Source organism: Camarhynchus parvulus, chromosome 5, assembly GCF_901933205.1.
Source record: "Camarhynchus parvulus chromosome 5, STF_HiC, whole genome shotgun sequence".
Classification (NCBI taxonomy): domain Eukaryota; kingdom Metazoa; phylum Chordata; class Aves; order Passeriformes; family Thraupidae; genus Camarhynchus; species Camarhynchus parvulus.
In genome coordinates, this window is record NC_044575.1 from 21,723,427 (window position 1) to 21,739,487 (window position 16,061).

Here is a 16,061-nt window from a genome sequence, read left to right on the forward strand (position 1 = left end):
AGGTTTATATAGCACAGTGTCATCTCTGCTTTAAAGTTAGAACCATCTTCTCTTGGCAGCATCTATCCCAAGAAAGTGGCATCACAGGACAGGACAGCCAAAGAAATTGTCTCTCAATCACACTTGCAGAGCACAGGATGAAGCTTCCCTACACAGCACAGAAATAGATAAAAAGGTCAGCGTGGGCACTGGGCTCTGACTGCCAAACAGGGGCTCTCTGCTGTGAGGCACTGTCCCTTGTCCTAGATGTTCCCTCTCTTCAGACCTGCTGAACCTGCTGCAGCCACCTCCCAGGCAGTCCCACAGCACCCTGTGAACTTTGACACTGGTGGAAAAGCTGTACTGATTGGGAGCAGCCCTTGTACCCAGCACTGTGAAGTAGGGCAGCTCAGCCCCAGCTTGGCTCATGCCTCCAGCACTTCCCAGCAGAGACAGGTAGATTGGCAAGAGATGTTTGTACCCTCTAGATTTCCAAGGGAAAGCCATCCCTGTCCTTCATCTAGTGATGTAGGTTTACAGTGAGAGAGGAAGGACATTAAATGTGAGGCATTAATGCAAAACAAAAGGTCTATGAATATTCATTGTATGTTTTATATTGTAATAGTTTCAGCCACCTTGAAACTCCTTGTTTGCTTCCTGCCAACAACAAATGATAGACTTTTACTCACAGAAGTCTTAATGGCAGGCAATTTTCAAAGGCACATTTACTAATGTTTGTGGGAAACAGATGTTAAATGCACCCACTCCCAGAAATCATGATGAAATGCTGGCTCTGAGAAAGCAGGGAGAGACCCAGGTGACTTATCTGGTGCCTCACAGGGAAGCAGCAGCTCCAGCAAAGCTGCAAGTGTGCCAAAACCATGTTTGAAGGATGAATGAGTGTTACATTGCTGAGCCCTATGTGAATATTGGACTCATGGCAAGGGGTGCTCTCTGAAGAGTGAAAGACTGCTCCTTCCCCACAGGCCCTGCAGTACAGAGTTGGGGCTGTGTCAGATGTGTGGAAAAAGCAGTGTAGGAGCGGGTGCCCTGAGAAAGCAAGAGTGAATCATGTGTGCCTTGCACATTAGCCTGTAGTCTCACCTCACCTTTGCCTAGTCAAAGGCTCTCTTTAGCGTTGCGTGGGCAGAAATTAAAACTTACTGAGAAAACTGTGATTGTGACCTTGAAGACAGTGGCAGTCTGCACCTGAGTCCCTCTGCCTGCACCTATATATCTAATACTTCTGGGTGACCAGGGCTATGGCTTTGCTGTTCCTCTGTTGCTGCTTCCCAGACAGTGACAGTGAGGCAGAGGGAGAGGAAATAGTTTGCTCAACTTGGCGTGACAGCTGGCTGGAAGAACGAGGGATAGCACCCAACATTTACACTGCTGCTCCTAATGGCTGGGCTTCCCAAAGATGCATTCCATCTTCCTTCCTGTCTTTTCCATTTTCCCAGTAAATGGGCTGTAAAGTCACAGCAGATTAAAGTTTGTCTAAACCTCCTATAAAATATTGAAGATGCAGCTGGTATTAATCTAGTCCTCTTGTGGTATGAAGTGCAGGTGTAAGGGGACTATACATTTACATGTGGTCTGTGGGCATTTAAAACGTCCCCAAAGATTGATACAGAGATTCTGAGGAATTGGATCCCTCACTGGGTATTAAAAGCTCTTAATTAGTGCTAATGTACACCAAATTAAGGTAGCAATTAGACTGAGCACTTTCATCAGGATGGTGTGTTTTAATAAATTGCGTATTTAACATGACTGCATTTTATTGACTTCAGTAATTGTGTATTTTTCTCTTACAGGACAAGCTTGGATAGAAGGAGATACATGGGACACACAGACAATTAAACACTGAACAGACGCTGTGCTTCAAGTCCCAATATTAGTAAAGGTGAGTGCTGTTAATAGCTTGCTCTTTCTGAATGCCAGGTACTTTCTCTGTATCTCTGTTGGAGCAGCTTAAGTGTGGCTATGGTGTGCTGGAGGCAATAAGAAATACACAGCTCATCTGCCACTGTGTCACCACTGAAGTACTGCAGAAAGTCATCCTTCCTTATGAAACTCCTTATGAAACTGCCCCTAATCTCTGTTGCATTTAGAGGAGCAGAGTGTGAGAAAATAATGCTCTGAGAGGATTTTCTGGAAGGCCCTTCCTGTTAGGTATGTTCTTTTAGGAGATCCCACCACTTTGGTGTAGAGTTGAATGCTGCTTGCAGGTAGTGAACAAAGAAATCTTCTTATGGGAGGCGTACTTGGGAAGGAAGGCAAGCATGCTGAGCCGAGTCTCCATGCCTGCAAGCCAAAGGATGGCCTGCCACACTGCTGGGGAGGGGACACCATGGAGCAACGCCAAGGGGTGGTGATCCTTTGCCACTGGCGCAGCTTAGAGCTTCAGGGATTTTTCCAGGAACACCTTCTCTGGGACAGCCTCTAGAAATCAATACATTTACTTGAAAGAGACTCTAGTCCATGTTTTCTAATACCTTTAAAGGCTACCTGGCACTGGTTCTGGAGAACTTCAAACACATCTGCTTTTAGTTGGTGCATAGTGTATGGCTACAAATGTAGGTGTGAGTAGGCATCATTTCCTGCTCCAGCCACAGGCTAATGTCTAATGTTCTGTAGGAAGTACTGCAGAACTGGTTCTGACATTTTAGACGAAGCAACAGTTCAGCATCAGTTCAGTGGACAAGTTCTTCATGCATGTTGACAGCAAAGAGATATTTATGTTGAGAGAAGATATACACAGATCATGTGATAGAAGAGCAGTGACTGAAAAAGTGATTTGCATGAGGGCAAGAGAACCTGTAGACATCTCTCTCAATCTCAGTTATTCAGTGTTTTCCATCAAGTATTTGAGATGGAATGAGACTGTGATGAGCAATCTGTCTGAATTTCTATACTGAAACACAAATTGTCTGCAGTAGCCTATTAGGGATGGGCAAGGAAAATGGTTCACACACTTGGTTTCAGTAAAGGGTAGGAGTGACAAAATACAGAAGATGTGAGGATTGAGACTGGTGAAGATTAAGTGCTCCTGAGAGCTCTGACATACTGGCACATGCATGAGATGCTCTTGTCCCATTTGCCACAAGGTAACTCAGACACATCTTGGGCAGCTGTTTTGAGTAGTCTTTTTACCAAGGAAAGTCATCAAACATTGGAAGAGGTGTCCAGGGAGATGGGGAGTCTCAGTCCTTGGAGATATTCATAATTTAATTAATGTGACCCTAAGCGCATGCTCTAACTTTGAAGTTGGATCAGATTTGGAACTGGCCCAGGTTGGAGGCAGTGGGTGCTTGTACTCAGTGAAATCCAGAAGTCCGGTCCAACCTAAGTTTTTCAGTGATTCCATCTTCAAAGCAAAGGTAAAGAAGCAATCTAAGTGAATCCATGGGTTTCAATCCAGTGTTAAAGGAGTATGGGGGTTGAGGGAAATGTTAGTGGCAGCAAAGAGAAAAATTGGAGGCCTTTTGGAGGGGTGTGGTTGGGCAGCTGCCTTTAGAAATGTGAAGTTCAAGGCAGCTGCAAGGCATGCAAAGCAAATGACAAAAGGAAGGAAGTGGCTGGAGAACAAAAAAATGCATTGCCTTAAAAACTAGACTTTATTCCTAACTGATTACAGCAGCTGGGCTGTGTTTCCTGGCTACATTGCTGGAGACTTTTAGCCTCCCCATCCCTTTCCAAGATAAAATTAATGGGGGATACAGGGGAGAGAGAAATGTAGAATAATGTGCCTTAGAAAAAGCTGAACATTTATAGCTACATTTCAGACAAAAACAAATGCATCTCATGTGTCTCACAGGTCTGAGATGGGACAAGCCAGGGAGAGCATCTGTCAGCCTCTGTCTTCTGCAGTTCTGACTGTTCATGTTTGCTTAGCTTTAAATGTCTCCTGCAAAGAACTTAATCTCTCACATATCTGGGGCCTGAAGGAGAGGAGTAAAGGTATTTTTAAAAGGTAGATTAGAACATAGGCATTCAGTTCTTATCACACTTTTATCAGTGTGTAGTAGGAGTAACTCAGATAATTTGCTCTTTGTGTGTATGGCTTAAAAAGAAAAGTAGAATGAAAGCCCATCTCTGTGAGTCAAGACTGTCCTTTACTGTCAGTTATTTTAGCCATGGAGCCTGTCATCAGGGACTCCAGGTACCTTCAGCTAATTAGCAAATCTAATTGGAGGCTTGCATTGAGTTCTTCTGATGTGGAAACTGATATGGTTTGTTCTTGGCTTTACCAGCCCAGACATCACTATTGCCCCTGAGCTCCATTCGCTCATCCTGAGTGGAAGAAGTTTGGAATCTGAAAGCCTCAGTGGATGTAGTCTTGATCTGAAGCACAGCATAATGAGAAGTGTAGTGGATTCAGGAGTTACAAATCTGAGCCCAGTACCACTGCTGGGGACAATTTCTTTCCCAAGCAAAGAAGAAGGGAGCCCTTGTTTGTCAAAGCTGAGTGTGCACGTGTTTATGCTACTCCCAGGTTTTTGTAACTGACTGGTTCTTCTGGACAGTGAAGTTTCCAGGATCTGATTGCTCATCGGATTTAAAATCTCCCTTCCCTTCTTATGTCTGGAAAATATTTTAACATATTGAGTGGATGGGCAGGCAGGAGAGATGCAAACAATCATAGCCTATGTTTGTCTTTGAAAATAAAAGTAAACTTGTATTCAGCTCATGTAAATTGGAGCAGTCCCAAGGGAGCTTGCTCACCTTACAGAGGAAGCAGTCCCAGACATGGAAAGGAAAGTAAGGCAGGAACGTGATTTATCAACACTACAAAGCAGCAAGACAGTGTTAGGTTTAGGAGCTGCTGCTTCTTGGACCACAGGCATTGTTTTTCATGTCAGTGACTGTAGTGGGGTGTGTGAATTATGCATAGTGTCACAACAAGGCTAAACTGTTTTGGGTTTTCTTCTTTTTTTTTTTTAACAAAGTCTACTATAATATGGATCACATAGGTGGGTGGTTAAGGCAGCAGGACTTTGAAATTTCTGAGATAACTTTAAGACTTTGGCTAATTTACCAAGATTTAGCCATTCTATGTTTCACTGGAGCATGTATTTTTAGTGTGGTGATGGGAACATCTAGGTGACACTAATTGTGGGACTCTTGAAATCCCAGTACTCCGTTGATTTGTCTGTATTTTCATATCACTCTCTAGTGTCCAAGTCACAGTGGAGCTGAAGGCTCACCTTTCCCACTAAAGGTGGGAAAGAAGAATTTCCCTGCCCAGCTCCTTAGCCTTCTGGACTTCAAGAACCCCTTTTCTCTGTCAGATTTGCAGACATGGCTTTAAACAGTGTCAGGAAGTTGTGGGCATTTCCTACATGCCCACATCTGAGCTCTGTGCCCTACCCCATCTCCTGTAGTCACCATCTTGTCATTGAATTTCTCTGGGAAGAACAATTATGTACCAGGGGTATAAGAAAATAAACTTTTTAAAGAAAAAACATTGTCCTCATTCTCAGGTTTAGATTCAGGTTTGTGTTTCTCCAGAAGCAATTCCTCTAGCAAAGAGAGTTCCCTGGGCAGTACCCAGCCAGCAGAGGCATACTGCTGTCCTGCCCCAGGTACAGGCAGCTGTAGAAGGAAAGCAGCCCACATGAGCTTCTGTGAAATGCCATTTGTGTCTCAGCCTTTCAGCTTTTTCACAAAGAAGGAATTGATTTGATTTTAATCAAGTGAAAGCAGTATACCCAACACACACTGTGTAACAAAAACCTGGCTCTTACCTCAGGCAGCCCCATGCTGGGAGCTCTGCCTGCCATGGATTATCTCTGCTCTTTGGCTAAAGCAGAGCAGTGCCTATGGTCACAGAGGAAAGCATCTTGTGAGGCTCTAGAGCACTCACAGATTTTGTAGTTTAACAAAAACAATGGAGTGAAAGGCAGTTTTATTTCTGGCCTGGAGAAAATCTTGGATAATTTCAGTTTTTTATTTTAAGTGAATTAAATGGACTTTGCTAACATAGCATATCATTAGATGCACGTCTGTTAGGAAATGGCGTTTGCAGTGGAGAAAGGGAATGAGATGCATTAAGAAGCATGTGGGCTTTGGGAAGGCTCCTCTGGGGAGCCAAGCAAACCTGTGTCTCTGTGTTTGCAAATGTATGGCTCCATCTGTGCACAGTGCCATGACTGTGTTGTTTCAGTGGAAGTTTTACTATTTCATGTATTTATTTGTCTGTCCCTCTAGGGTACTTAGTGATGTACTGGCATATTTGGACACATAGTCCCTTCATTACATAAACAGCAAGCAGGAACTTTCCTCCAGTGTAGCCTCACCTGGTGAGGATTTATTCCAACAGAAGCACTGGCCAAGGAGTTTGTTGTCTAAATCAGACACTGAGTTTCAGAACTGGTTAAGATTGCTTAGCATTTTTTTCTGGCCTCAAAAGCTTTCCAACATTGATCCATGGGTTCTTCTAGCAAAGGACCTGTGTAGGGTGGGGCATAGAGCAGCAGGATCTCCCTGGTACAGGAACATCTCACACTGGATGGCAAGCAGGTGCTGTGCCCAGGCTGAGTAACCATGTACGGATGTCTTCCTTGGGCCCTGCCATGTCCTTGCACTGCTGTCATTCCAAGCCCAAGTGTCTACAAGCTTCCCTGAAGCTGTTGTCCATGTTTGTGTGGTGTTCATTCTGTAGAGGAAGACTGTATGAAGATAGCTGTCCCAAATGTCTTTGTGTGTCTTCTAACTGGGCACAGCTTGTTCTGGCTCCTGTTTCAATATGACCTTTTCTCAGTGTGAAATAGACAGGTACATTTAGTGATTCTCAGACTTGACAAGCTTTAAGGAGCGGGGGGAAAAAATTCTTCACGTGTAGAGGCATATTTTTTCCCCAGTATCTCAGTCTGCAAGTAAAGATAGACCTTTGGTCTCCTGCAACCTTCCCCTTCACTTCTGTGTTCGCCTTCAGACCTTAAAGAATGCAAAGGCACCAGGCAGCAATCATTATCTCTTACTAGCCTGTACTGTGTAACCCCTTCAGGTAAGAAAAGAGCTCTTCTCTATAATGAACTCCACAGGGTCTTGGGGGAAATACAAATAGATTGGAGATAGGATTGTGTCATTCCAATAAAAATGAGCATGCTAAGAAAGCGTTGTTGTTTTGCAGGAGGAATTGGACAAAGGACCTTGAAGACCATGGAGGGAGACTGTCTGAGCTGCATGAAATACCTGATGTTTCTTTTCAATTTCTTTATATTTGTAAGTATTTGGAATTTGCTTTCTTTTCTGGATCCCCATTTCCAGCAGCCTGCTGTTGCCCAGCAGGATAGCTATAGTGTGGTAAAGATGCCACAATAAAGAATATGCCCTCTGTTGTGCACTAGCAATCACTGAGTGTTTTGCAGCATCCAAAGATGCCCAAACATTCAGCAAGGCAGCACAGTGGTCACTGTTGTCTGAGTTATTGCTGTCCTTGACGGGGGAAACCACAGGGAAAGCTGTAACTAATGATGCACATAGTTCATCCTTGAATGGCAGAAGAAAGTGTTCTCTAGTCCTGGGTGCCCTGCTGAGGTTTTCACTCAGGACCAGTAATTTCCCTACCACATGTGGAGTCATTCTTAGCTGTTTTTGTTTTTGAAAGGAAGGGCGGGAGTGCCCAGCCACCCTGGCCTCTGTGGCAGGTATGGTTCACGTGAGCCCCTTCACTGTCCTCTACAGATGTGGCAGCAGACCATGACTGTCTTTCCGCAGTACAGAGGGAGCAAACAGTTGGTAGAGTGACGTGTCAAGAAAGAAAGGTGCTTTTGCTGTAAATGATTCATTTATTGAGCAAGAGATACTAAGAGCAGCATGTCAGAAGTCACCTGCACAGCATGCTTTTGCAGAAATACAAATTCCCCAAATCAACGTCTTTGATCAAAAGATAGCAATGAATCCAGTTTTTCTGCAGCAGTTGTTTTGTGTTGACCTGTCTCCCTCTCTCTCCTGTCCTCGTGCTGTGACAGCTGGGAGGAGCATGCCTGCTGGGACTCGGAATCTGGGTCATTGTGGATCCCACAGGTTTTCGAGAGATAGTGGCTGCCAACCCCCTGCTCTTCACGGGAGCGTACATCATGCTGGCCATGGGAGCAATGCTCTTCCTGCTGGGCTTCCTGGGCTGCTGTGGTGCCATCCGTGAGAACAAATGCCTCCTGCTCTTTGTAAGTGCCCTTGCAGTTTCTGTTGGCCTCTTGGTGCTTCGTAGGGGTGACTGGATAGATGATGCTGGGATAAGCACATGGGTGTCTGCTGTTGTAGCCATTATTCCTTCACATGATAAGTAGGCCTAGGATACTTTTACACACTGCTTCTAATACAGATAATTTGCTTTTTCACCTATATAGATTTGAGCCTAGTTTGGGAATGTATTTTAATCCTTTTAAGCTTTCATTCTAATTGACCCCATTTGGTTCAGTCTTTTTCTACATCTATAAAGTGACCAAAATTAGTCCTTTCTTGGCTACTCAAAACCCACTGTTCCACTTGTAGATTCATTCCTTGGGGGTTCACAACAAAGGAGGAAGCACTAGGGCACAGCCCCTGTGCAAGGGAGCCCCCCATGCCAGCAGAAATGCCCAGCCCAGAACTGCATCACAGCAGTCATTGCTGTTATTGCTGTTCTCAATAGCTGGTCACTCCCTGATATAGCCTCCTCTGCTCCTAAAATTAACCAGATTTGACTGGAAGGCATTGCCAGTTAAGTATTGAAAGACTGAAAGACAGAGACCAAAGACCATTAGTTTTCTTTTCAGTTTCCTTTTTTTTTTTTTTTTTTTTTTTTTTTGGTGAAATTTGATCTTTAGTTTCTCCCAATGGATCTGGTGGCACTTTGGGTTTGTTATGGGTTTTGGTTTGGTTTTTTTTTCTTTTCTAAAAATCTCGGTCTTACTGTATTTTGTTAGGCTTGTGTCTTGGTCATGCACAGCTGCTTCATGGTTCAGAAAAGGCTCGTCTCTAACTTTAAACAGGACAGGAAAGTCCTCTTTCTTGACTGCAAATCCATCCTTTCCTAGAGATGAGCATGTCTTCACTGAGATAAATTCTCTCTGCCCCTTGGCTCCTACCTGCCTTGAGTTCATAGCCTGCAAATGAGAGCCCTTTTGGGGAAGCCACTCTGGGTTTGATTTCTAGTGATTCATCTCAGAAGTAAATCAGAAAAACAAATGTATCACCTGCCAAGCCTGTGGAGATCTGCCCACAGGAACCTAATAAAATGGAAAGGATGAGGCCCAATGAGCCTGAAGTTACTTCAAAGCCTGTCCTTGTCAGATTAAGAAACTAAAAGTGAAGTTTGATGAGAAATGTTGCTGTAAGTGAAGAGGAGAGTAATATTTTCAGTCTGTTGCACAGAGACTGGTGACCTGGCTGGAAAAAGGGAGCTCTGGGCCATGTTCTTTCCTGATATACCAGCTTTTACAGTTTTGAATGTTTCTCCATGTATTTTAGTTATACTCCAGTACACTCAGTTTTGTGGTTATTACTTTTCTTACTCCTAGAGGTAGTTCTGAGCCCTGCTGCTTTATTTATTTTCCTTCATTATTATTTTATTTTGAACAAAATGTGAGAAAAATATGAGCTGGAAGTAATGCCCCAGACTAGGAGAAACTCTAAAAGTAATTACTGGATAAGGAATTATTGTTCTATTTTGATCAGTCAGATTTTCGAGGGCTTTTTGTATCAACACCAACTTAGCTAAACAGCCAGCCATCTCATGTTCAGCAGTATGAAGCACTTGGATGAGGACCTGGGAGAAGAAATATGTTTCTAACTTCTTTTTTGGGGCCACACCAGCTGACGTCAAAATCAGCCAATCTTAAAACACCTGTGAAACCCAAAGTCTGATAGGAGTAAGTTTTAGACACTGAATAGACAAAAGACTGTATGCCAGAGAGACTGGGAACACTTGCAAAACAGAGAGTGTAAGTCTTCATGGGGGTGGTACCTGGGGAGAAGTTGCTAGATCAAATCAAGTCCACTTACAAAGTTGTTAAAGAATTGATGAGCCAGAGAGCTGCTTGAGTGAGATTTCAGTGATGCATAATGTATGCCTGAAGCTTTTAGTCCAAATGTAAACAGAAGATAGAAGGGACAAGAGAGATGCGTGTTCTCTAGGTTCTGGTTTCAATGTTTGCAAGGACTTTTATTTTCATTAAGCTGCTTGTATTTTGGTAAAAAGTAACCCCATCACATGGAACCTAACATGTTGCATTAAGCACAAGGTTGTGGGGTGTTTCTAGATTTCCTGGCATTTGGACCTGGCTCACAAAAATAAAAAGGCACAAACAGTGGCCTGTAAATCAGACATTGAATGACTTGTGCTGAAGGTCCTCTGACTGCAAAACAACACTGTAAAATCAGAATCCAAAGTACTATTGAATGTACAACATTGTGTACCAAGGGACTGAATTCAGCTTTGTTAAAAGAAGAGCCCATGTTAGCTTCATTTGGCTTAGTTTCAAATGCAGACATCCTGTTTTGCACTCCTGTAAAATGGATGTAGTAGCCCCTCGAATTTCTCAGCATGAGAATGCAGGTCCAGGTCCTTTGAGTTAAAGACAGTTGATGCTTTTTTGGAATAGCAGTTCTGAAACTGGAACATTGGACGAGTTATGAAAAATAAACATGAAGCATTAATTTGTGGAAACTTCTGTTAGACCACTTCTGTAAAAGCTCCTGTAACCATCACTTGGAGCTGAGGCAAAATTTTTGACCAGTATGAGAGATTCCATTTCTTAGGATGTTCACTTTGGATGTGAGGAGTATCCATGTTCAAATGTCAAGAATCAAGCCTGAATTTGAATGTGAGGTTATTGTGCCCTATGCATTAACCAGCTGGCTCCTTTGTGCTCTCACATATCAGTAATCAATTTAATTTTTGGAAGGAAAACATTTTAAGCAGATTTTGACCCTTCAAATGCAGAATGGGAGCAAGTTCTGAAACACTGATGATCCATCTTTTTCTCATCAACCCTAACGGCTGCTTGTGAGTTTTTTCCTACTGTAACTTACAAATCTGTAATGCAGAGTGCACAATATAAGTGTAAATCAGTTTGGGAATGATAATGAAGCTTATCACAGATAATCTGGGAATGACTGCTTCCACTTCTGCACAGACCTGTGCTGGAGCTTGGGTGAACATGTTCCTTGCAGTAATCAGTAAATGAAATGCAATTAGCAGGGTGATGGGATTAATCACTTGATCACCACCTTAGACCTTAGTGACTATGCTGAGATCTCTTGATGGATGATGATGTGAATTTGCAAAGCGTCTTTCATTCTCATCACTTGTTCTTTGCCCTCCTGTGGTGAAATTAAAACAGTCTCTGAGCAGGGAAAAAAAGAAGCTACACAGAAAACTCCAGCATTAAGAATAAATTAGAGTGTTAACTAGTTCAGTAAAATCAAGCAACAGCATGCTGTTAAAACCCAAAATCTCTGCTCGTCTGACTTTTCTTGCTTTGTCATTTGAGCCCAGGCTCCTTTTCTTTTTTTTCCACTGCAGAAGAAGGAAGACAAATGTGATAGGGTGGTGCATGCGCTTTTCCAGTGGGGAAAAATCACTTAAAGCTCTGATAATTGACAACAAAACAACATTTTGCCTATTCCAAGCAGATAGTTTGAATTCTTTCTCCATTATTGAAGTGCACAATGCACAGCCTTTCAGACAGTGTTTATAAATAATTGCTTGGGGATCACAATAGTACTTCTGGCCCTGTCTGCCTGTTTTCTGTTTCAGAAAGACCTTCTATAAACTTCTCTCACACACACACAAAAATCCAGACTTCTCTTGTGTTTATTTTTACTTGTTGCTTCATCTATCTTCACTGGTAACATGTACCAAGTTTATTACCCTCGACATGATGTGGTCTTACAGGGTTCTCCTTCACTTTTGCCTTTCTCACAGAATGGCAAAATCTGAGTTAATGTCTTAACATTTACTCAGTTCTGTAAAATAATGTCAAAGTCTATGGGCAAATTCTTGGCCAGTTTGAATTTTAGACAGGCTGATTTAAATGGTAATTTCTCTTTATGGCAATAAGAATGTAAAAAATGTCCACCTAGTTCAGACTTATGGTTACTCAAGACCATGATTTTCTCTACAAGAATAAATGCCATTTTGAGAGAGAATATGAATCTATCCACTTTCTGCTCTGTTCCTATAGCTATTCCTCAGCACCAACATTCATTGTTTTAAGGATGTTAAATGGCACATCCCTGTTTGTTCTTTTTACTGGTTCGTAATGATTGAAGCAGCATCAAATTAGCACAAGTCATCAGTGTCACTGAGAATTGGTCACAAAAGCAGGCAGAATCTGAAGGGGACGCCCACAGGAGTCCCATCACTCATCCTGGGCTAGAAACACTCCCAAGTACCAGAGTGTTCTGGGTAGACAAGGTCCCAGGAACAGCACCCTCCCAGCAGCATGTCCCCGTCTCTGGGGATGAGACCTCTGAAGTGCATCTGATGTACTTCTCTGGGGTGGGGGGGTGAAGGTACAGTGGATCACCCGGGCTTGGTAACCTCATCTAAACAAGGTGCCTTTGGCAAGACTGAAAACCAAACTTTTAGATTGAAGCAGCAGAAGGTTGCAAAGACAACAGGATGAAATATAGTTCCAGCTTAGACTGGACAGCCATGTGCCTCTCTGTTTTGCTTTCCTTCCCTTTTTGTAAAATTATGATGACATAAGTGTAAAGAGTTTCACTTCAACCTGGAGGCCTGTTTCCCTTTTACTATCTTTTAAAGTACAGGCTGTGCTTTCTGTCAAGTCTGCAGCATGCCCTTATCTTAAGGATGTGAATACGCACACTTTGGATACCATACGAGACAGGGATGATATTTGCATAACCAAATTAAGTTACTGTGGTGTGTTATCAACTTTCTGTAGAGGTCCTGCGTGGTTAGTACTTCACTCAGCACAACCCCATTGTGCGTGGGGGATATTAACCAAGGCTAATTTTGTCCTGAAATGAAAACAGTCCGTTTTAGGTCACAGGTATAAATATTTGAGGTATATCCCACTTCCTCCTTCCACACAACGTAAGCTGTGATTATTTTAGAGTAAAACTGTGTTGTTTGTATTGCAACCAGGGGTGAGTGTGTGCATTGACATGTGATACCTGCACTTGTGTCTGGACAGCATAACCTCTGTGAGCATGTCCACAATTATATTACTTTTCCATCAAAGCAGGCTTTACTGTTTTAACCTGGCGCAGGTTTATCAGGGGATGCTATGGGTTCTGTAACCTTATACACTTTTACTCATTAGAACCAGGCAAAAGTGTCACGAGCTCCCATGTCCTGTGATGAGGTCAGACAGAGAATGTGTGTGCTTCAAGTGACTCTCTCATACAGTTTCTTAATTGTCAAGGCGAAAAAAAAGTTTCCTCAGTTATTTTTTCCATCTCTTGGTGATTAGTAAAACTCTGTATTCCTACTACCTATTGCAGACATTTAATGCTACGTTTGTGGTTTTTATCTTCTCTCTTCCAGTTCTTCATGTTTATTTTGTTAATCTTCCTGGCGGAGCTTTCAGCTGCAATCCTGGCTTTTATATTCAGAGAAAATGTAAGTATCTGATGGTGGGCAATCTCTGGACCCCAGTGGGGTTATACACAGCTGGAGCAGAGTGTTAGACAGTGGCTGATTTGTCTGTACAGTGGCTGTTTCAAATATCAGCAAACCTCGTTCATTACTAGCCTGTCTGCAGAACTGCCAGCACGTCAGGGAATGCTAACTAACCTGGCTGGTGCAGGAAGGAGAGTTTATGGTGACACACTTATCCCTGAAGTTTTTAGTGTCTTTTAAAGTCTTCCTGACTCTCTTGCAGCCAAACCAGCTGCACACTCCATCAGAGAGAAGTTTTATCATAAAGTCACACTGTGATTAAAAGCAACTATTTTCCTTTTTCAATATAATATGGATGTAATATTAATTGCTGAAAACTCCTGTTTTCCAGACAGAGCTGATGCTTGCTCTGCAGTGCAAAGAAATCTCTTATGAATCTTCTAATCATATTCATTCTTGATCTTCCGTGTTCTGCTGCTCACCAGACTCCTACCAATGTTGCTTGTAAGATATCCCCTCTGACCTGCCCTAAGCAAATCCCACCCCACTTATTGCCCTGCTTAGATTTGTCCTTCTCTCCAAAGCTTCATATGATGTAGCCTTTCTCTATTCTTCTGCAATGAATATTGCTATATGGCCATCATCCCTGCCCTGGACTAGTGGTAAACTTCTATTACAGTAGTAATAACCACAGTCTCATTTCTTTCTCTAAACAGCAAAGGTCTGTGGATATTTTTTTCATGTTCACACATATGCAAAGGAGAGCCTGACTGAAGTAGGTCCATCCTTCTTGGAATGATGGCTGTGAAAAAACATTGGCTGGCAGAGGTGGTCACTAGTGACTGTTAGTATTTATTTTGCTTATTTTGCCCCTGCCAGTAGCAAGAGAACATACAGCACATTTGCTGTACTGAGTGTGAGAGAAATGTGGCAGGAGCAAAGAAGGGCCATGTATAATGATGATTTTCTTAAAGCAGTATATGCTTCTAATTGTATTCATTTTTGATAGAAAAAAATCAAAACTTAGGAAGCTCACAGCAAGAGAGTGTGGTATTTGTATAGTAGATGGGCTTGGGAGGAGGTAGTGAGAGGACTTTCTTCTATTTCTGAGTTGGTGGTCTTTTGTCTTTACCTCAGATCTGAAGGCAGCGGGGAAGAGATGGCACTCTGCACATAGAATGGGTACTCCATTCCAGTTCAGGCTTTGAGAGCATGCCCTTATAGAAACACCTTTAAACATATTGCAGTATGGGGGGTCTGGTGGTCATTACAGCTCTGCTGTTGGGCGGTTTTAGAGAATTCCTTTGTGACAGAGACGGAACACGGTCCCTGGGGAGCAGGGGCTGGGTGAGCAGCTCCCAGCTGATGGCTCCTACCTCCCCCCTTCTCTGTGGGAAACTGGTAAAAGGTACAAGAAACTGCCCAGGCTTGCTGCAAGTCCTGGGATTGTCCTCTTCTATTACAGCTTGCTTCTGGGCAAAGCATTGGTACCTTCCACTCCCATGGGAGCCACAGGACATTAAGATCATGTTATCTTGCAAGATAAGGTCACAGTGGTTATTCTAGACTTCTGTGGCATCTGGCAGTGTTTTGTGAGATAAGACTTGAAGGGGAACAAACTTCTATCTTTCTTGAGCTTGTCTCCTTGTTTGTAGCACCAGCTTCCCACTCTGTCAGAATGATTGACAGGAAGGGCTTAAATGAGAAGGAATGAAGAACGTCAGATCCCAGCATAGCTGGAGATGGCTCTATGCAGAAGTCAAACTTGATCTGCGAGTTCTTGTGGTTTGTTCTCTCCTCAGAGAGAAAAAATATACCCTTGTTTTGGTGTTGCTGTATATTGTGGTGGTAGGTTGTCTGACTTGGAAGCTGCTTGTGGCCAATTTTGCTGTCACTTCTGAGTTAGGGTGAGCTATATGGATGTACAGAGGTGGTCTTTCATTGATCCCATGGTGGGAAGAATACTTCACAGTAGCAATTTAAGGTCAAGATCAGATTTGCTTTTCTCTTTCTTGCGAAATATATTACTTTCAGGGCATGTGATGGCAAATGCACACTTAGCCAATTTAAATTTCTTCAAAGCTTACCAAGAAGGATTCTGTGATGGTTGCTGCACCAGTCCTTATGGCTGTGGCCTCTCTGGGTGTGTAAAATGAGACAAAAGACACTTTATCTGTTTGCTTTACAGATAATGTTCAGTGCAGCTTTCTCTTGTATAGTTTTACACTCAAACCAGCTCCCAAACACTCAATGGGGTTAAATTATTAACAGCTAAGGGAGTGAGAGAAATCAAGAGACAAAAATAAGGGAGAAAAGAGATGTTTTCTGCTGAAATTTGACATGAGAGGAAGACTTAGTGAAACAGAGCGAGGTGGTGGGGTAGGTGAAGGTGGTGTTCACAAAGGTGAACTACTGTGATCTGCAAATCCAGCTGCACTTCCAAAGAGCTATTTAAAAACAGTCTCTGAAGAAGAAGTCTGCTGTTAATTAGCTAGGTTATTAC

General features: G+C 42.8%; 1 protein-coding gene across 11 annotated transcripts in view; it reads left to right on the forward strand.

Annotated features, from left to right (window-relative positions):
• TSPAN18 (tetraspanin 18) overlaps positions 1-16,061 on the forward strand; it is a 129,629-nt gene that overhangs the window by 101,556 nt on the left and 12,012 nt on the right. For all 11 annotated transcript variants that reach the window (XM_030950309.1, XM_030950315.1, XM_030950316.1 and 8 more), the window contains 4 exons: positions 1,794-1,882; positions 7,115-7,206; positions 7,956-8,150; positions 13,484-13,558. In XM_030950309.1, coding sequence (XP_030806169.1) covers positions 7,144-7,206; positions 7,956-8,150; positions 13,484-13,558 — 333 coding nt within the window. In that variant the 5' untranslated portion in view covers positions 1,794-1,882; positions 7,115-7,143. The remainder of the gene's footprint in view (positions 1-1,793; positions 1,883-7,114; positions 7,207-7,955; positions 8,151-13,483; positions 13,559-16,061) is intronic.